This window comes from Carassius gibelio, chromosome A5, assembly GCF_023724105.1.
Source record: "Carassius gibelio isolate Cgi1373 ecotype wild population from Czech Republic chromosome A5, carGib1.2-hapl.c, whole genome shotgun sequence".
Lineage (NCBI taxonomy): Eukaryota > Metazoa > Chordata > Actinopteri > Cypriniformes > Cyprinidae > Carassius > Carassius gibelio.
Genome location: NC_068375.1, coordinates 38,978,379 through 39,000,930, shown reverse-complemented (window position 1 = coordinate 39,000,930; position 22,552 = coordinate 38,978,379). Strand labels below are relative to the sequence as shown.

Sequence of the window (22,552 nt, the reverse complement as noted above, 5' to 3'; positions counted from 1 at the left end):
CACCAGTCCTCAGGTTCTTACACTGGCTTCCAGATTCATTTAGGATTGATTTTAAAGTAATTTTACTCATCTTTAAATCACTCAATGACCTAGGACCGAAATATATTGCAGATATGTTCACTGAATATAAACCTAACAGATCACTCAGATGATCATTGGGATCGAGTCAGTTAGAAATACCAAGGGTTCACACAAAACAAGGGCAGTCCACCTTTAGTGGAATCAGCTTCAAGAAGAGATCAGATGTGCTTAAACATTAGTCACATTTAAATCAAGTCTCAAAACTCACCTGTTTAGCTGTGCATTTGTTGAATGAGCACTGTGTGATGTCCGAACCGATTGCACTGTATTTTACGTATTAATGTTATTTTATGTAAAATCATTTTCTATTTTTAACTGTTTTAAATTCATTTTTAAATAAGTCAATTTTATAATCATTTCCAAAGTTTTAATATTGCTCCTTTTTATTTATTTTTATTTTTCTTCATGATTATTTTAATTTATTTTATTTTAAGCACTTTGAATTACCATTGTGTACAAAATGTACTATATAAATAAACGTGCCTTGCCTTGCCTAATGTTGTATAAGGCAACTCAGTTGAGTGGCCACATTTGAAGCAAGATTGTTTGTTGTCCAAGAGGTCATTCTGTACAAAAAAACATAAAGAGTTGGTTGAACACAACTCGCTCAAGTGTCTTTGCAATGAATGGAAGAAGGGATACCTGTCTGTAGTTTTCTAGAAGTGCTGGGTTTAGAGATGGTTTCTTAAGCAGTGGGCTTACCCGAGGCTGCTTAAATGCTGAGGGAAATGTACCAGAGTAAAGAGAGGTGTTGATAATGTCAGTAAGTGAAGGTATGACTGAAGAAGAAATGTCTTGAAGGAGGTGAGTGGGGATCGGATCTAGTGGACAAGTAGTAGGATGACTGTAAGTGATAAGTTTGGAAACATCCGTCTCTGAGAGTGGAGAAAAGGAGAAGAGAAACTGTGTATTAGCTGTTATGAAGTTATCATCAGTCTGCAGTGCAGAGAATTGGTAACTGATGGTTCTTGTCTTATTTGTGAAGAAAACTGCAAAGTCATCGGCTGTAAGAGTCGATGAAGGGGGAGGTGGAGGCGGACAAAGAAGAGAAGAGAAAGTTTTGAAAAGTGTGAAAGAGTCAGAACAGTTAATTTTGTTGTGGAAGTAATTTTTGTTGTGGTTACCAAGCACTTCCTAGTTTCCTGTTTAGCAGTCTTGTTCCTTGCCTCGTTGTCTATATCCTCACCCATTTATCTTTCTGCTGATCGTTTGCTGCCTGCCTTGATCTTTTGCCTGTTTTTGGATTTTTCTCTTGCCTTGCCCTTTGGACTCTGTTTGCTGATGTATGGCCTTTGCCTGTCTAAATTCACTCAGTGTTTGATTAAAAGCTGCAATTTGATCCTACCTTGCTTACTACACCCTCATTATTACAAAAGCTAAAGTGCTACTAAGAAACTACTAGTGATCTGGACCGTTATTTTAAAGTGGAAAACATGTTAACCCCTCAGTAATTTTTTTTTTTTTTGTATCTGACACATATTGTACAGTCATACATTTGTGTGAAGCACTAATGATATTTTACCAGTAGGTCTTTTGGAGTAGGATAAATATTGAACTGACATGAAACAGTGCTCATAATTGTGAACTAATTCAATCATTTTTTAAGTAAAATATAATTTATATTATTGTTCTATGTTTAAGTTTGAAATAAACAAAGAATATTCATCCTTTGGTAAGAGTAGTAGTCACAATTTTAAAATGTAGCCGATTTATTGGCTAATTGGCTAATTTATTCACTAATTGTGAATTAGTTTCCACAAAGAACCCAACTGTTCGCTTTTAAGACTGTTATAATTAGCAATTAATTGGTTATCCTTTATTAACTGGTCATAGTTCGCAACAAGTTCTCAATGAGGATATTTTTATTTAATAATTATGAAATATCTGATAAGGAACTACCTTTGTTTTAAATTTGCAACTACTTAATGCTTAGTTAATCTTTGTTCTCTATTAGTTAATAGTATTATCTTAAGTGTTCAGGTAGTACTACCTATTACTTCCTGAAAAGTTAACAATGGAACATTATTCTAAAAAATCCTTGTAGTTTCCTTGTAGACCCGTGTGATTTCATACGTGTCAAGATTTACAGTTTAGTTTCAGAGCCCTATAAAAGAGCATCTTCTGCCTGATCCAAGAGACATCAGCTGCTGAGTTGTTATTAAAGTCTGAGGTCTTTACAAGAAAAACAGTGAGTATATAATTTAAAGCTCTATTTAATGTATTTTCCAAGGATGTGACAAGGAGTTGACTTCATGGCTGAACAGCCCTAATATTGCCATTTAGTATTATATTTCGAAGTATCTTTAATTAACTAAAATAAATTAAAATAAACAAAATACGTTTTTTATCTTTTCATAACAGCAATTAATGTATAAGCGGAAACACTTATATGTAGCTTAACTTCACACAAATCTTTTATTCTTACTTTTGTTTATTAGTTTATGTTTGGACTAGTTTTGCACTTGTACTTGACATCTATAATGTCGACTTAGAAGGTTGGATGGATGGGGGAAAAATCTTACCATATTAGCATTCTTAGGTACACATTAATTTCCGAAGTATTCAGTGCACCTGACTATTTACAGAAGATTTTGACCATATAGTTTTCAAAATGTCAACCCTTGTTTTACAGATGAGTGCATCCAAACATCAGGAAAGGTAATTAGCGTCTAAAAAAATATATATATTTTTGATGATTAATGACTTTAGACTTAATTGTATTGAAATGTAAAATATCCAGATATGTTGAATAGCGGCAAGAGATGTTCAGTACTGGTCAGTCTGTCTGTGTCTTTGCAGCAGTAGTGAGGTGAGAATCAAACACTCTCTGAATAAGGATGAGGAAGACTTTATAGTCAACAGAAGAAAATCTGTTCCAACCCTGGAGAACCTTGGGACACACTACAGTCAGGTTAAGCATCCTATGCTCTACTGTTTATCTGCCTGGCTATTCCTTCTTGAAATAATATTGCTAATGAATGCAGACTCAGACTGTGTGTATTTCAGGATGCAGTGCAAAACATTGCATTACTGGGTTCTGGAGGAGGACAAAGAGCCATGGTGGGTTTGCTGGGATCCCTGGTTCAGCTTGATAAAGAGGGTCTTCTGAAACGCATCATTTATCTGAGCGGAGTCTCTGGATCCGCCTGGTACAAACCCTGAGAAACCACAAACACACACACACACACACACACACACACAGAGAGAGAGAGAGAGAGAGAGAGAGAGAGATGTCAAAAATTACAGCAGCATGTACTTCAGTCTTGTGGAAAGCTATTTTTAAAAGTAGTGTATTACAATGTTGCGCTACTCCATACGAAAGTAGCTAATTGTATTTTTATTTATTTATTTTTATGGAAAGTAATGTGCTTCATCACTTTTTCATTACATTTTCTCATCTGGGCTGGACTTATCTGTTTGTTTTTAACATAAACAGAGTATTATTATTATTATTATTTTAGCAAATGTAAAACTAAAACTGAAATGAATAAACCAGTGAATAAACCTGTCTGAAGGAAATGTAAATTCATGTCTGTACTGTAGAGGAGACAGCTCAAACAAACTCTAGCAGCTGTGGTGCCATAAAAATAATGTTGCGTATGTCTAAAATAATTTTTTCATATTAGTACGGTTGAACTAGATTAGTGAATGTCAGAAATGAAGAAACTAGCTAATAAAATAGGATTATATACAGAAAGACTATTCAACTTTTAATTATTACAGGTTTGAATCATATTCTGAGCTTGTTTTTCACCAGATTTATTCATTTTGAAGAACACCAAATCTGTCTTTGTGCAAGTGATGAGTAAATGCATGTTCACATTTAGTCTTGATTTACAGTAATCATGTACTGTATATACTGCCTCTGCACTTACTGCCGAAAACAAAGTAACTGGTGTTACTTATTTGAAAAAGTAACTCTGATATTTTCTTGGAAATTAAAAAATTATGTGATTATTTTACTGTTAAAATAAGTTGCTGCTTTAAATTTTGAATTACAATCAACTTATTACATTAAACTGATTTGTGTAACATAAATGAAAATGGTTTAACTTACAGTATGTTCATAAAAACGTTGTCATGATTCAATAATTATATTTACAGTTTAGTTAATTGAAAAAAGTCATCTGGTTATGTATCTTGCACTACTTGTTATGTGTTAGCCACAACACTGTTCTTCTCTGAAGGTGCATGGCCTCCTTATACCAAGAACCAGACTGGTCCACCAAACTAGAGACTGTGAAGGACAAAATCATCAGGAGACTCAGCGGTCCTGCAGTCAGCTGGGGAGACGCATTTGCCAAACTGAAGAAATATTACTATGAGAAAGACCACTTCAGCTTGACTGACGTCTGGGCAGTGATGGTCGTCACAGAATATGTGAAAGAGGTCTGTAAATATTCATAACACAACCCTCCATGATTTACGTGCTACATGTTGAATGTTTTAACAGACTGTTATAGAAGCATTCAGCAGTAACAATGCTGTAACATTATACAGATATGGGTGTCGGACTCGGAAGAAATAAAAAATGTGGGTGTAGCTGTAGTACTGTAGCTAGCCTAGCAAAAACTTACAACATACTGTAAGTGTAACTGTATAATTCAGTGCTGCAGCAAAGACTACATGATGTCTTTAAAAGCAACAGGCAAACAAATGATGAACATTAACTTAAATAGCAGCCGGTTTAGTGACAGTATGTGAGCACACAGCCAGACCCACCTGGGACCTGTTCTTCGCATGTCGGTAACTCAGTTAGCTGGATCTGGTTGTTGATGATTTGGCATGATCTTGGATTATTTGGTGTTCCGAAGCACATCCTGGACTTGCTGTCATAGCAACAGGTCCATAAGCTTAAACCAGCTTGGGATCAGGCTTATTTCATGTAAACAGTATTCAGTTGCATATTTTCAATTGTAAATGATATTTAAAATCTATTTCTGATCCTTACAAAGATCCAGAAATTTGTTAAGTTTCTCATCAGGTGTCTTTTTTAATCATATGATGTAATTACGTTGTCTCCTTGCCGCCAGCCAATCACTACATTGCTGATCGTGGTTTCGTACATCTGCCCTTCACGGGGAACATGAGAACATGCAGTATACAACTCAATCCAGACATTTTAATCAGATCCGCAAATTCATTTGAAGAACCAAATTAGCCAGAGATCAGTTATCATGATTAGAAGATCTTGCATCTTTCCAATCATCTCAGATGTACAGTATTCAATTGTAAAGACATGAAAAAAAAAAAAAAAAAAAAAAGTAAATATGTAAAATGAATATGTCATAACCCACACGAACTACCAGCATCAGATATAAAAGAGCTTTAGGAAGTTCTGATTAATGCTAGATCTGGGCATGAGCACAGGACTGAAACGGACTGAAACAGCCTTAGAGATGAAAATTAGAGACAGAAAAAGAGAGAGGGACGTGGGTCAAATATCATTGGTCTTAAAAAGTGGGTGGGTCTTTGTTCACTCACATATCTGACACCCAGATTACAAACTATATCTACCTGGCATTATTTGGTATAGAAAACATTTACTCAGATACGTTCCTCTGCAGAGGATGATTTGAAGAACCTCAAACTGTGCCTTGAGAACCGTTAGATCATGTCTCTTCACCAGAAATATCAGATCCAGCCCCCGACACCATCCTGTCAGAAAATATCTGTTTTGTCTGGAACAACTAGTTAGTGGAACTAACTACCAAAATCTCTTAACAGCAAGTCTTGTCTGGTACTCAACACTGCATTAGCAGTCTTCTATCAGCCAGGAGTTTACTGAGTAAAGACAGAGAAGAGCAGAAGCAGGAGACATAGTGATGATCATAAAAAACAGTTTGTTGGATAATTTTATTTTCATAAGGTATTGAACCTTATGAAAATAAAATTATCCAACAAACTGTTGGATATAAGACTTCATCTGACCAGCACAAATCCAGCAAGTGTTAATACTTGTGAATAAAAATATCCCTTGAAACCACACTGACAAAAAACTACTTTGAAAATAATATAAATCAATGAATGAATCAACAAATAAATAAATGACAAATATAATATAAATGAATAATTTAATGAATATAAAAGAAAGCAAGCAAAACAGTTTAAACTCTCTTGAACCCACCATACACACACAGATAGGATCATAAGATGCTTCCGAATCTTTTCATTTATATAGTTAAAGACTGTAATTACTTTTCCTTATAGAGAGAACTTGTTGAATGTGTTTCATCCTTTGAACTTGTTTGTGATTTATTAAGCTGTCCTAATATTCTCTACTATAACCTACAAAACATATCTTCTCTTCAGATTGACGAATGCAAACTCTCAGAGCAGTGGAACCAGGACAGTAAAGACCCGTTCCCCATCTACACAGCGATCGACAAGCAATGCAAACAGCTCAAGGACGATAAAAGTCTGTATTGATGTACATTTCTAAGAAAGAAAGTCAGAGAGTTACAGTTTGTTTCAGCTGTTATATGGAGGTGTTTTCTGTCAGCAGATGCCTGGTTTGAGATCAGTCCAGTTGAAGCAGGTTATTCTCTCACTGGAGCGTTTGTGGAAACATCCAGCTTCGGCAGCAAGTTTGACAAAGGCTCAAAGACAAAACAGCAGCCTGAAGCTGACATGCTGTACCTGCAAGGTAACAACCGAACAGATCAGTGATGTACTGGTGATCAGCTCTATAGTAGTTGCTGATTTTCAAGTCAGAACTGAAATGCAAATAATGGCATTATGACTAGAAATGTTTAGGGATCAACAATTTGTGTATTTAGAGAGCTAAATTCAACAAAATTGAAAATTTCAAAATACTAAAAAACTAACACCCTACCTAGGGCAAAAAGCCACTTGGGGTACACAAAATTAACACTATTCCAGCCATCCATGACATTTTAATAATAATAAAAATAAAAAAAAAAAACTGCCATACAAAGAACCTCTTAAGGCCCTGTATAGTTTTTTTTTTTGTTTAGTTGGGGAAAGGATTCGAAAATGACATTAAGGCTGCAGTCCGTATGTTTTGCCACTTTGTCGCCATCTCTGCTTGAAACTTGGAATTGGAATTGTTTGTTGAATTGTAATCTTTATGTGGGTTGTGCACTTTATACAGTCTATGGTTGTGCATTTGCATGGCTCCTCTGTGCAAATGAATCTAACGTTTTCAGGCTCTGTGGCTGTCAGCAAAGACTACCGAATATACAATGTCTTAAAGTCACCGCACTTGTGTGGATATTTACTGTACTTCAGATTCACAGATTCTGTCTTAATGTCCAAAATTATAATTTTTAAAAACAGAAAATGTCATCTGATCGAGCAAGTTAAAATCGTCCGCCACTTTTGTTCTGACCTATTGAGAAGAAAAAGTGCTAAATTATTAAATAAATTGTGCTACCAATGGTGATTACTAAATCGAATGATTGCTTAGCTCGTATCACATAAAATCGTGCAAATTAAAACCGTGCTCATATCACATAAAACCGTGCAAAACAAAACATCAACATCTAATATTGTTATAATTTGACATTAGTGGACATTAATCTTATGAGTTTTAGCAGATGTTGGGTTTTGGTTACTTCATACTATAACTTAAATCCAACAAAACATCAATCTCAGCTGTCTTCATGTTCAATGTCAAAATGACATTAGACATTGTCCTGAAGTTTAATTTTGGTCGCTCAATGTCTTATGGCCTGCTAGGTGTTTGCGCTATATTTGATCACTGTAGACTGTCATAATACTATTTTTTATTTTATTTTTTAGATTAAATGTATTTGTTATATTTGTTTAAACTTCCTGTTGTCTGTATGATGTTTTCTACAGCTCTGTGCGGCAGCGCTTTAGCTGATGGAAAGAAGATGGTTAAATTCATCTGGAAACAAATAAAAGGTGCAGTTCAGTTTGTTCTGAAGATTCAGTTCTGACTCAAACTAACAGTCAGTTCTTTGTCATTTGAACTTTGTAATGTGCTCGTTTTGTTTCTCTTCAGATTTTTTACATCATGTACATCCAATTCTTGAGGAAATGGGGAAAGGTAAAGCATTTCTCATTGTCTTTCTTTTTTAAAGTTAAATAAGTTAAATAAAGTTAAATGTAAAATATTTGTTAAAACATTTTGGGGTGAGTTCATGTTTGTTCATTGTGTTTTCTTCGAAAGACCCAAATGACCCACCTGCAGAAAAGTATTTCCAGGTGCTCATGGATCTTGTGGACATGAATCTCTCTGTTTTGAATGGCACTGATCCTTCTGCTTATGACGAATCCATCAGAAAAACACTGAAAGGTAAGCTTTTACTATGTGCTTGAACTCATAAACAAAGTATTTGGTCCTAGCTATCATAACTCTCCCTAAACAGATAATTTTTTTAAATGTTATTGAACACCATCATTCCTCCATGATCCACCATTAAGATTTTTATATTGATCCATAATAAAATCATGCTGTGTTGAACAGACATACAAACTGTTCAGTGGATTGAATGGTCGTATCAGATCAAATTTTTTTGTATTTTTGTTTTATCAGTTGATTGATTTGAGGTACAGAACAGTCTATTAAATGGACTGTATGTCCCTCACAACATGAATATGCCTGCGCTTCATAGTTATCAAATTAAAACCCTGCTGTTTATTGACACTGATTTAAAGAGCCAGTAAGATGAAAATTCTAAGCTTCCTATCACTGTTTATAAGTCCTGTACATTAGGTTTAAATCCATCCAAGGTTAAAAAACATTGTCATTTTGTCAAAATATCATTTTAAAATTACCTCAATTCTCAGAGATCCCCAAACGGTTCGCGCGAAGCTGTTCAAAAGATTCAGTTTCCTTAAACCCCACCTTTCGGTAGCATACTGTGTTCTGATTGGTCAACTAACATAGTCAGGTTTGATTGGTTGTTCCGCACACACCTCCACGGTAAACTATGCGTTAGCATCTGTTTGGGGTGAATTATGTCTTATTCCTCTCACCGCGAAGCAAACAGTAAAATAAAAAACTGGAACAGTCTCTCACATAACGAAGGGACATGAAAAACAGACATCGCTTTGTTTTCATATAGATTACTTCATCACAGAATATCTGTTTTCGGCAGCACTTGTTTAGTTTTAAAGTAGACATGTCAAGCTTTCTATAGATATCTCTCTCATGTCTCTTCGTTGAGTATTCACAGAGTTACACTTCATTTTAATGACGTGTTTGTAAATGAAGATCAGCGCAGAGAAAGGCTGCAGACAGCGCACATACTGATAAGACGCTCAGGAGAAAACAGACACATAACTTCATAATCATACTTCGCGTTGTGATTCTGAGATGCTCGTTGTTCTAAATAAAGTTGGTAATGAACCCTCTTTTATGGCCAAATGCTTTGAAAATCCCTCTGTACTCACCGAGATTAGAAAAGCAGTCATCAGTGAAATGTTGTGAACACAACAAAAGGGATTTGTTGTACTGCTCTGGTATTGTGGTGAAAATGAATTTTAGCCATTGGTTCTTCTGATCTTCATTCTTTGGCAGTGAAAATAAAACAAACTTGCCTTTACAATTAAAAACACACTGTCTCCTCGACATGATGCTATCACACCAACCAGAGCGTCTGTGTGTGTGTGTGTGTGTAGGGGGGGGGGGGGGGGGGGCAGGTCAGAGTTTTGTTTCTCCCAAGACGGTAGGCGGAGATTATTATGCAAAGTGTTCCAGTGACGTACATAGAGATGGGCAAAAGATTTGAAATCTATAACGAATCTATTCAGCAATTCAGAGTCGACTCCTTACTTTAGAAGCCAATAACTTTATAAATTGTGTACTTTTTGGTTTAATTACTTTGCACATTGTTTAAACTGATGGACAGCTACATCATACACTGTAATACAGGTAATTTTTGATTTCCCATCTGTGTGGCTCTTTAAGAATACATTTTAATTTTCAAAATGTGAAATTCTGTTAAAAATAAGACACATTCTTAATCATATTTGTGTTTTACATGTAGTTTATAGTCTATTAAATGTATTTTCTGTAAAATAGAAACAGTAAAAATATTATGAAAAATAAATTATCAGTGGAAATGGACATGGAAGCATTAAAAAATAACAAACCAATATTTGGCCAACAAAAATATTGATTAGCTGTAAATTATGCTTATAGAAACTAGAATTTTATGTTGTCAGATAAGAAGATTTCATGATATTCAACTAATTTTATTTATTTTTTATTATTTTTTTAACAGAGCTGATTTTTCAAGTGGAAAAACTGGATCTCGCTAATAAAGAGGCAGCAAAACTATATATGGAACGGTACACCATGGACGTGTGCAACCATTTGAGTGATCGGTTCAGTCTCTGGCCATTCGGTAAGTTAAAGTCTCTTTAATATAATAAATATGATGTATTTCACTTCAGATTTTCTAGCAAGATTAATATGTCTACCACCTCGCCAAAAAAAATAATTTTCATCTGTTAAACAGCCATAACTGAACATCCATTTTAAACCAAAAGTGTTTTAAATAATGCCTCGTTCCATTTTACCAGAGGCTTCTAAAATAACCAAATAACAAATCAGGCCACTTGTACCCATTCCTGTAATAATTACGACCAGGTGTTATGTCCTAATCATCTGCTGACATGAAAACAAAGGGAGGAACGGAGCCCCAAACATGGCATGCAGGGGAAAAAAAATTGTTTAAATTAGTAAAATGTGAGCATGAATTTTTTTATTTTTTTTTTGCATATCATGTGCGGTGCACCATGAGAAAAACAGAAAGGAAAATAACTGAACACTGAAGAAGCTTTACTCTGAAGAGTGTTTGTATTACAGATGTTTGCATCAGCATTGGTAAATGCATGGTTCAGTGGATTTGGGGCAGGAAATATAACTTTCTCCATGACATGAAAGGTAAGAGCAGACATATTTGTTAACTTAAATAATAAACATACATACAATGCTGTGGTCTCACTCCAATACTGTCAGATGAAGCAGTGCTTCCTGTTCTTCTGGAAAGTGAGACGAGAGACTATATAGACGCCGCACTGTTGATCAACTCACCCTACTTCTCAATGCTGAGAGAAGAACGAGACATTGACCTCATCATTTCCCTGGATTTCAGTGATGGTGATCCTTTCATGGTATTATTATATGCTTGTATAATTTTCATAATATAATAAGGCACATAATCTGATAAAAGTTCATTTAAAGGAATAGGCAAGGCAAGGCAAGTTTGTTTATATAGTACATTTCGTACACAATGGTAATTCAAAGTGCTTTACATAAAAGAAAGTAAAATAATCATGAAGAAATATAACAAAAATATAACAAGCAATTTTAAAACTTTTAAAATCATTAAAAAAATTACTTGATTAAAATGAATTTAAAAACCGTTAGACAATGATTTTACATAAAAAAAAAAACAAAAAAAAAAAAAAACTGAAAATACAGTGCAATCAGTTCGGAGATCGCACAGTGCTCATTCAACAAATGCACAGCTAAACAGATGAGTTTTAAGTCTAGATTTAAATGTGACTAGTGTTTAAGCACGTCTGATCTCTTCTGGAAGCTGATTCCAACTCTGGGCGGCATAATAACTTAAGGCATAGTAATAAAATTTCTTGTTGAATAGATCAACAATAAATTTAAATTCATTCATTATTCATCAGGAGATTTTTTTTAAGAATTAAATTCTGCCCCCAGAGTTCAATTACAAAGAAAAATGCTGTGTACCATTTTAACAGAAAAAAGGAAACCATTTTAATTTTAAACATCTTAGAGATAGTTTTCTGTTAGCATTTCTTAGTGGGGGTTTCTCGACTTCTGCACAAACTCGATCTAAAGTTTTCAGTACACATACATGTTCAACCGAAATATCTATTTCACCCTTTTAATACAGTAATATGGTTGTGTTGCTTTTCCACCGCAGACATTGACACAAACTGCAGATATTTGCAAGAAACAAAAGATCCATTTCCCCGATGTTCCAGAGTTTTCTGAAGAAGAAAAAAAAAACCCAAAGGACTTCTATGTGTTCGAAGGCACAAACACTCCAACCGTGATTCACATGCCTCTGTTTAATGTGGTCAACTGTGGAGGCAAGTTCAGATTGTCTAGTTGAATAAAACTGAAATATATGTATACTACTCTATATGTTTAAGTGTTTTACTGTCTCTTCAGGTGATATTGAGATGTGGAGGAAGAAATATAGCACCATGCAAGGCCCTTACAACCTTAAGATGATCACTGATCTCATGGAGGTCGCTGGAAAAAACATCTCAAACAACAGAAAGAAACTGCTGGACTATATGTTGCGTAAAAATACTCCAGTCTAAACTAAACACACCTAAATTCAATACACATTTGAGTAAAGGCTAAACTGATCTGCATATCAGTCATTTTACAATAAATAGTTTAATTTCTTTAATCTTAATCATCACTTAATCATAAAAAATAAATAATCTTAATCATAAATCAGCATAACTTTTTCTGCAAAATGTGATTTAATTGCTCTTTAATATGTTAAAAATGCTTCTACATGTTTCAGTCTAATTCTTAATTGCTTAAGCATTAAATATCATTAATTGTTTATCATTAATGATCAACCCAACAATAGCAGACTAGATTAATACCATGATTGTTGATTAAAAAGACACTGTATTACTTTGCTTCTGTTCTAATGAACTAATAAACTGTTCTCTCTGAAAGTAAGGTTTTGTCCTATTCATTTAACAGCACACATTTAAAGGATAATAAAAATGACTTGTCCTGGATGTTTATTAGTGAATTCAGTGTTCCAGTTATGCTAAAGCACACCAGCTAGTGTGTATATCCGAATAACCTTTCGACTAAAGACTAACAGGTTTTGCTATGTGGCATGACACCACAAAGAAAGGGCAGAGAATTTGTGATCACAAAATGGACAAAACAGAGCATATCCTCCTCATATACTATAGGTTTAATGAGTGTTTCCAGATATATGGTTTCAGTGGTATCTAAAAGGGCTTTATGGTATATTGTTAATAAACACATTTATTTAGTTCAAATACAAATTAACAAAAATGCTAGCTTATAAGTTTTGTTTTTAATTTGGCCAATATTTTATTACTTCCTTACATTCAAAAGGCCTACATAACTACATGAAAGGTATTCACCCAAAAATTAAAAATAGTCCATGATTTACACATCCTCAGGGCATCCTATAGAGAATAGGAATCTATGTCACACCCTGGAGGATTTCGCCATGTTTTAGGTCACGCTCAAGAGCACAGTGTAAACACATGCAAACCCCCACAGAAAAACCAAACTGTTTACTAATATATAAATCTCTTTGAATAATAATAAAAAAAGCTCTGTTGTTTGTCTGAGAGGCTGCAAATATTCAATATTCATATACTAATACACATGGATACTATAGGATATCTGCTAAAACACTTTGGTTTGATTAGCTATTTTTTAAAGGGGAGAATACATAGCTAAATCTCAAACAGTGGATCATTTATCATTGTTACGCATCGTCATATTGCCCAGTAAAACTGCTCAGTGTAAAGAATTAAGCCAGAGGCAACAGAGCTTACTAGAAGCTGCTTAGAAACGATACGTATTGCGGGTGCTATGCAAATAAATATCTTGACTTGAATGAACCAAGATTTCGGCCGGAGCCCGACAAGTAGATTTTGATTGACAGCTTTTTAAAAGCCCGAACCTGTTTACAGCCCGACATTATTCAAATGTGCGCACGCACACTCATTTATACATGTTTTAACATAATTTATTCACGACTAACGTAGGAAGTTGGAATAAAGAAATAAAATAAGTCCTCTGTAACATTGTAATATCTCAGCACTCTAAATAGGCATAGGCATACACTTAGCCTATAAATAGACCAACACACCAATAAAAACGAGTCTTTCTGAACAAATTAAATTAGGATAAATTCTAAATTAAGATGGGTTTTGGCAATAACAAAATTAAGATAAAGGCTTGGGCGGATTTGCTCCGCCACTAGCTGACATTTGATAAAAGAATAATGCCAACATTAGCCTATATACTCTGTGTACATTATGCCTTTAAGACTCAATTAATACTTAGTTATCATTTGAAAAACGTTTACTTACAGAGATTAGGCTAAGCCTATGTTTTGTGGAGGAAAATGATTGAATCCACTGTAGATGTCTTCTGCGCGTTCCTGCGCTCACTGATGGTGTTTCATTATTCACTCATTATTCTCATTATAAACACAGTCAAAACTTTTCCACACCTCAGACTTTGCTTTAGCTACTCAGCATTCATTTTCGCATCTTTCTCGCGCTAATCGAAACACATCACATGACCGCTCGTTCACCTCGCAAACCGGAGCGCAAGCCTGAGCCCGTGTAAAATTATATAAATTAAGCCCGATCCCAAAACGAACTAAAAATTAACGTTAATTGATCAAATAATAAAAAAAAAACAATTGAACATGCAGCATTATTTTATTTAGAAAACAAAAAGGCAACTGAATAAGTCTAGAATCAACCCAGGTTGCTAGAATAAACAGAATTCAAAATGACAAACAAACACAAACTTGGACATGCTGTAATAATTTATTTAGAAAATAAATTAAAAAGTCAAATAAATAAGCCTAGAATAAACAGAATACAAAATGACAAACAACTAAACAAATAATACAATAAAAAAAATTTCATTGGACATCTATCAAATTAAATTTACCAGAGTTATTGTTATTACATACAAATATAATAAAATGTTTTTAAATACATGATTTCATTTCTGTGCCATGAACAGTGATATAGGTAGGCCTACATTATTTACAATGGCAGATCTAGAGTTTTATTCAGGTAGCCCATAGATCATGTGAAAAAGAAATTCTACTGTTACTGCTTATGTCACATTACCCAACATTAGCTATATCCCATATATACCCATGGGATATATTTCATTTGTAGGCCTATAATGTGCTATAATTAGTACTTTCTTTATTTGTTCTTATTTTATTACTGACTGTTTACTTGTAATTTTTTTATTCAGTACAAAGTTTGAAATCATCTTGTGCTACTTCAACAAAATGACCCCACTGTAAAATCAAAAATAAAATAAATGAGCAAAACGTTGTGAGATATTGTCACAAATCTGGTTTATGGTCTTATGTCCACTTGCCATCGGAGGTCGCCCTTCCATCATTTTGATTGTGGCACCACACTGGACTACAGTTCCCATCATCCATAGCACTTATACAGCTAAATGCACTAATCACACTACACACTTTAACACACACTCAGTTCCTGTTCAGATCGCAGAGTATTGTCTAGTGTTTATCATTCACCAAGTGATAGCTGCTTTACAGAGTCAAATTTCTCGTTCTAGTTAGGGCCCGAGCACCTCTTGGAATTGCTCGTCGTCTTCTTCTCCAAAATGTATAAAATTTTTGAGGGCCTAAACATGCTCCACAACTCACGAAACTTTGCACACATGTCAGAACTGGTGAAAATGTACATCTGATATGGGTTTCATATCATATCATATCATATCATATCATTTTTTAAAGAGATCTAACTTGGTGATGTAACGAGCAGAACCGATTTGATCAACACAATCCTCTATTCGGGGGAAGAGGAAAAGAGTCAGACTTAGTGATACTATTCAGTTTGCGGTAGTCAGTACAAAAACGATAGGTTGAGTCAGACTTTGGAACGAGCAAGCATGGGGTATTTCAAAAAGTGTTCTCTCCTCCCGCACAAACTCAACATATGTTTGTTTGCCTGATTTCAATAAGTTCCGGAAGCACTGGCGGCAGTGGCGGATCCAGAGATTTTTTCCTGGGGGGGGGGGGCATGAGGTTTCAGGTTTCATAATTTAAAAAGCTACGGTTTTCATTGAATGTATTTTGTTCTCTACACTACACACAAAGAGCTAGACTAACATTAGACGCTTATCTGACCTGACGATCATAGAAAAATTCAATGAGACAACAAAGTATTTAGGATGTAAATAATGTAACAATGTGGTTGTTGTAGTGTTAACTGTCTGCTGACCTCTAAACTCACTGCTAACTGCTTATCAACCTCTCTTCTCCAAGACACTGCTTACTGCAGACAGAAAAATGCACTGTGCAGCCTGCCCAGGCTGCTGCCACTGACAGTGTTGACAACTTCTTTCAGTAAAAGAAATGGAAAAAAGAGAGACCTCGTGCGGCAGCACCAAAGACTAAGGTTTGTCCAAGAAAGTCACTAGATTCGTCTTTAGGCGCTTTTTGGGAAAAAATGTGGATAAGGGGGTCTGAAAAGTCGCTAAATCTAGCGACAAAGTTGCTAATTTGGCAACACTGGCGAGATACGTGACACAGTCCACTGACTGGTGAAATTTCGATATTTCGAGTCAACGACCTGATATTTTTATTGGCTACTGAAGTACCATAAAAAGTTTTTAATATCAATTCAAATTGTGGGCGTACTCAGTAACGAACTATGATTTAAAAGTAACGAAGTAGATTATTTTGCTTGATTTGTACAAGTAAAAGTATAGCTTTAAAAATATACTCAATGTACAAGTCTCCGTAAAAACTACTTAATTACAGTAACGTGAGTAGTTGTAATTCGTTACCTCCACCACTGCTGATGACCAAATGAAGGCTCCAAACATAGATATGTATAGCTAAATATGGGCCGCTGTACGTATTCTGTACAGGAATGTTGGTGCATCTCCACTACAACTGTAGTTATATACATGTATGAATAATATATATCTTCAGTAGACTTAAGAAGATGCTTTTGCTAAACTAGTACAATACAACAAGACAAAGCCGTTAGCTAACAAGGCATTTAGGTTTTTTTCAGGAATTTTAATTCTGGCACTAGATGGTGGTTTTGAAACCAAAGTGCCTTTAAGGGTATTCTATGATCTTTGTTAATAGACCATTCCAAGATGGCGGACATGTCTACACGTCTGGAGCAATTGAGTGTAGCATCTGCCTAAAGATATCTACGGCTCTAAAGTCCAAATTTCTCTGCTTGAACACTATAGAACGGAGATTCTCTAGAAACAAATGCATCTCCTCACATCGTGGCGTTTGTAATTATTTTACAATAATGAGCATTTGTACTGTTTGAAATCAAATGACCAGGACAAAACATTATTTTCAGATAGCAGTTTATTAATTCATTGAAACACAAGCAATCATAGTTGTAATCACGTCTGTGGTATGGTTGATTTGATTATTAATGATCATCTATTTATTGCTTAATGAAAGTTAAGCATTAAGAAACAGACTGAAATGTACAGAGTGGTGTTTAACATGATACACAGAAAAAAGCTGTGATTGGCCGATAAACCCCGCCTCTTATTTCTATACAAGTCTTCTTCCTCAAATCGGTCTGAATAAACAAATTATAGTGTTATTGAGAAGCCTAATTAAAAGGTAAGTAAAAAATTCAGTTATATGTATGTCATGTCACATTCTTTCTTTTTTTTCTCTTATTAGAGAGAAATCGCCTCAGTGAAATAAAAGTATATGACACTTACTATGTTTATTGAGCTTTGATGACTGATGATCCGAAAAAATTTTTCTACTGAAAAGAACTGCTGATTGGCAGTTGACAAATATGCATGGAATATGAAATATGAAAAAAGGGTATGGAATTTAATTACACACCGAAACACACACACCCATTAAAACAAACAGTAATGACTTATTATTCAAATCATTATTCATGTCAATTTATGACTGCTTGAATCTGCTCCAGCAATTTCTCTCTGTTGTTTGAGATGTTTTTTCCAGCAACCTCCATAAGATCAGTGATCATCTCAGCGCTGTAAGAATCTTGAAGGGTCCCATATTTGTCACGCCACATCTCAATATCACCTGAGGAAATAGTAAAACACTTAAATACGAGAACATAATTGATTTCACTTTATTATATTCAACTAGACAGTCTAAACTTGCCTCCACAATTGACCACATTAAACAGAGGGATGTGAATCACGGTTGGAGTGTTTGTGCCTTTGAACACATAGAAGTCCTTTGGGTTCTTCAGGTCTTCACTGGGGATGTTGACTTCAGGGAAAGGGATGTTTTGTTTCTTGCACATCTCAGCAGCTTTTCTCACTGTCTGCAGTGGAAAAACATAGTAGAAACATTTCAGTTGAAATATAAGTGGTTATTCACTGAAATCATAAGTCTGAGATGAATGGGAATGCTAGTGGATATTCTCTCCAGGTATTATAGACAGATATTGTTCAATTTAAATCATATGCACTTTTGTTTAAATGGTTTTCTTACTTTCTTTTTTTTAACAGTTTAAAGGGTCAGTTCATCGAAAAATCATAATTATGTTATTAATAACTCAACCTCATGTTCATACTCCGGGATATTGGTTTGTTTTAACTCAGAGGGAATGGATTAATGGATTAATGCGTATTGGAGATGCAAACCGGTGAACTAGTTCAAAAAGATCCGGTTACATCGAATGATTAGTTCGCAAACCGGATATGACAAACTGCTTTGTTTTGAACTCTCTCACAACATACACGGAAGAGAAGACAATGCTGCATAAAGTCGTAGTTTTTGCTATTTTGGTACCAAAATGTATTTTCGATGCTTCAAAATATTCTAACTGACCCTCTGATGTCACATGGACTACTTTGATGATGTTTTTCTTACCTTTCTGGACATGGACAGTATACCGTACACACAGCTTCAATGGAAGGACTGAGAGCTCTCGGACTAAAATCTAAAATATCTTAAACTGTGTTCCGAAGATAAAAGGAGGTCTCACGGGTTTGGAACGACACAAGGGTGAGTTATTAATAACATAATTATGATTTTTCAATGAACTATCCCTTTAAATGATACACCGTACTTGTAATTATCTGTAAATGTTTTGTAAGGTTAGTGTGACCTCTGGTAGTCACGATGAATGTCATGAAGAAAAAGCAGCACGATTATTCCTGTTGTTTTCTGAAGAAAGAAAGTCATACAGGTTTGAAACTACGTAAGGGGGAGTAAATGATCATTTATAGGTGATCTATTCCTTTAACTTTTATTATAGTGAAGGAGTGGATGCCGAGTTGCCATATCCTTCATACTGATATTAATTGTATTATTAGATTATTTCTTGTTTGACTATTAATGAAATTATGGCAAGAGTGAAATGTGTAACCTTATGTGAGCTAATGAGATATTCAAGAATCCTGCTTTATGCTGAACTTATACTCTCTAAGATGATAGCTTCATAGTGTGAACCATACTGACAAAATAGCTAGGGCTAGGTGGCCTTGAAGTTCTGATAAGTTATCTGTGTATGTGTGTTAGCAGGGGCGAAAATCTCATCTAAATGTTGGGGGGAAACCAATAAAACAGGCAAAATTGTACTTAGGAATATGTGTACAGAGAGGAAAGCCTTACTATTGCATGGAGACCGTTCCATTATTGTATAATATATACAATTGTTATTATTATTATTATTATTTGCTTAACCACTTTAAAATGGCTTTTTGGCAGCTTTTAGTCAGAAACCATAAAGAAAATATATTCAATATCGCTACTCATTAAAAATACTTGGTAAATTATCAGCCCAGCCTCTCCGGGAGACGTTCAAACCATAGACTGTATAAAAACAGGTTCAAACTAATAGCATCTAATTTATGTCTCTATGATGGTTGGTTGATATTCCAGAAGGGAGGCTAGCATCCTCTGTGATGTTACTTTTTTCAGCACTCCTCAGCGCTGAAAGTGAACACTTGATGCTGATTTGTTCCCCTGGCCTCCCCCTCCCCTTCTCTTTCACTTAGCGGTTGTAATTACATCAGCAGATTCGGCACATTCGCGATAGAAAAGCGGAGCTTTCTTGTAATGGTATTACAACTGTGAAATTACAAACAAAAATATATACATTCTGAGACATGAACTGAAATGAATAGTGAATTTTATTAACATTAAATCTTCCTCATTTTCACCTCAAAATTTAAATGCGCACCTGCACTAGTCTAATCTAACATACAAGACTTGTATATGCGTACACTATGGGTGTGTCTAAGACGTTATTAAACAAGCTAGGTAAATGACTGTATAAAACGCTGTTATAATCGCTAACAGCGCAAACTACATCAGTGACAATAGTAAATTGGTACTCAATAATATTTTTTGGACACGACTTATTAATGACTCAGCATCATCTATATTAAAGAGAAAATAATCATGTCATCCGATGTTTAATGTGAATAAAGTAAACTAGACTTACGGAGTTTCACAACAACTGAAACACATTGTTTTCTCGCACCGGACTGTGTGTGTGTTTGTGTTGGTGGTGGTGAGGTAAAAGGAGAGCAGGCAGTGGACCAAAGCACTGTGAGGCAAAGCAGGGAAACTCGAGACGTTTAAAACTTTTTTTGTTGATGTTCAGTTTGCATTTGTATTGTTTTACTACTTACACAATTAGTTTGAATATAAATCATTATATTATTTACAATACACATATTTAAATTATATTTGGGGGGGGCAACCCTCAGATAGGTGTCACGGTTGGTAAACCATGATCTCGGGGTTTTGCACTTTGTGGTGAAGTCTGTGTGTTTTGCGTCTGCACTAATTAGCTTGTGGACGTCTCCGTTAATTGTCATCAGCAGCAGCTGTCACTCATCACTCTCCCTCTATTTAATGGCTTGTCTCACGTCTTGTGTTTGAGAGCGTTGTTTCATGTTGGTAACTGTTCTTTACTTCTGTGTTGTTCTGCATCTGGATGTTCGTGTATTCCCCCGGAACCTCATCCACTCATCGCACCTTCACAAGCATCACCACTTAGCTTCGGCTCGATTCCCCGCAGTTCCTGTGCCATCCTCTCCTGCTGCCTACTCACCACCACCATCTGGATTACTCACCATCTTCCACCATCTTGTCGTTTTTCCAGCGTTGTTTGTATTCTTGTTTGTTTTGTTTTGTTTTCATTAAATATTGTTCATACTCGCAGTTGTTTCCAGCTTCTCCTTCACCCAGTCGTCATAGAACGCTCTTACTACAATGGAAGCAGCGAGCACCGCCTCTTTATATGACTTTATCCACCACAGCGTCAACCGTATGGATCAGCAGCAGGAGAGCATCGCTAACACCGGACGTGCTATCCAAGCGCTGGTGGCACAGGTGTCCAAGATCACCCAACAGATCCACCAGCTCACCTCTCCCACTTTGCCCATCGCACCGCCTGCGCCGCCCGTACCCCAGGAGACCCCCCAGGATCACTTCCGGCCAGAGCCGCGACTTCCGACGCCAGAAAACTATTCCGGTGAGCCAACCTTCTGCAGAACTTTCCTTAATAAGTGTTCCATGCACTTTGCCTTACAGCCCTGCACCTTCGCCACAGAGGAATAGATGGTTGCGTTCACTCTGACTCTACTGTCCGGCAAGGCCGTTCTATGGGGGACGGCGGTGTGGGAGAACCAACATCCGTGTTGCGCCTCGTTCCACACCCTCTGAGATGAAGGGGGTTTTCAATCGAGCCGCGGCCGGCAGGGCAGCCACACACCAGCTCTCAGACCTACATCAAGGGACCTCCTCTGTCACAGGTTACTCCATCAGGTTCCGCACCCTGGCGGCCACGTGCCAGTGGAACGAGGCGGCACAGTGGGATCGATTGCTGCATGGGCTGGCCGACCGTGTTCAGAAGGATATCTACCTCCTCGAGCTGCCCCCCACACTCAACGGTCTCATCGACCTAGCCCTGCAAGTTGATGCGAGGATTAATCATCTGGGTAGACAGACCAGTCCTACACGCCATCCCATCTCTCCAGAAAGGGGCCGCTCGAGTCGAGAGAACGCGGTCGATCCCGTCGACGACCACAAACTCATGCAGGTGGGTAGAGCTCGGCTGTCCCGGAGGGAGAGAGAGAGCGGCGGAGGTCCCAAGGATTATGCTTATACTGCGGAGGCTAAGGACATACCATTTATTCCTGCCCGGTAAAAGAGCCAGTCCGGTAGTAAAAATGAGGCTACTATCAGGTGGTATCTCCGGTGGGAAGTCCTCAACAACATCACCGACTCTCCTTCCGGTGAAACTGCGGTGGGAGAATCACACACACAACTGTCAGGCCCTTCTGGACTCCGGAGCCGAAGATAATTTAATCGACTCACTCCTTGCACATCACCTGAACATTCCCGTCCTGCCTGTGTCTCTTCCCCTCCATGTCACCGCACTCGGCTCACTTCAGGCAATCATTGCGAAACCATATCCTTTTTTCTCATGGACTCCCCCATAGCTCCCATTGTCTTAGGTCACCCCTGGTTAATGAAACATAATCCACGAGTGGATTGGGGTTCCAACACAGTCACATTGTGGAGTGAAAGTTGTCATTAGTCATGTCTGGTTTCAGCTTGTCCTATTGTCCCTGTCGCTGTCTTTCAGAAGGAGAACATGGTATTATCAAACGTGCCCGTAGTGTATCTGGACCTGAAGGAGGTCTTCAGTAAGTCCCATGCTGCTTCTCTTTCTCCACATCGTCCCTACGACTGTG

The 22,552-nt window shown here is 36.4% G+C and overlaps 2 protein-coding genes across 2 annotated transcripts in view; one reads left to right on the top strand and one right to left on the bottom strand.

Annotated features, from left to right (window-relative positions):
* Window positions 1–2,713: 2,713 nt before the first annotated feature.
* LOC128015013 (cytosolic phospholipase A2 gamma-like) lies at window positions 2,714–12,744 on the top strand. The gene is made up of 14 exons (XM_052598771.1): window positions 2,714–2,739; window positions 2,887–2,992; window positions 3,088–3,230; window positions 4,269–4,470; window positions 6,394–6,499; window positions 6,584–6,727; window positions 7,906–7,971; window positions 8,072–8,116; window positions 8,240–8,365; window positions 10,299–10,421; window positions 10,886–10,963; window positions 11,039–11,193; window positions 11,982–12,150; window positions 12,233–12,744. The coding sequence occupies exons 1-14, from the start codon at window positions 2,714–2,716 to the stop codon at window positions 12,385–12,387; spliced, it is 1,644 nt and encodes a 547-aa protein (XP_052454731.1). The 3' UTR covers window positions 12,388–12,744.
* A 5,019-nt stretch (window positions 12,745–17,763) lies between these two features.
* LOC128015012 (cytosolic phospholipase A2 gamma-like) overlaps window positions 17,764–22,552 on the bottom strand; it is a 32,321-nt gene continuing 27,532 nt past the window's right edge. Inside the window, exons 13-14 of the mRNA XM_052598770.1 lie at window positions 17,994–18,159; window positions 17,764–17,912 (exon numbers count right to left, since the gene is read on the bottom strand). Of these exons, the coding sequence (XP_052454730.1) occupies window positions 17,764–17,912; window positions 17,994–18,159 (315 nt within the window). The remainder of the gene's footprint in view (window positions 17,913–17,993; window positions 18,160–22,552) is intronic.

Excerpts from the sequence above, each read along its gene's own strand:
- LOC128015013 (XM_052598771.1), top strand. The coding sequence starts at position 2,714 with ATGAGTGCATCCAAACATCAGGAAAG. Across the intron at positions 2,993-3,087 it reads TTGGGACACACTACAGTCAG|GATGCAGTGCAAAACATTGC; the intron begins GTTAAGCATCCT and ends TGTGTATTTCAG. Across the intron at positions 6,728-7,905 it reads TGACATGCTGTACCTGCAAG|CTCTGTGCGGCAGCGCTTTA; the intron begins GTAACAACCGAA and ends TGTTTTCTACAG.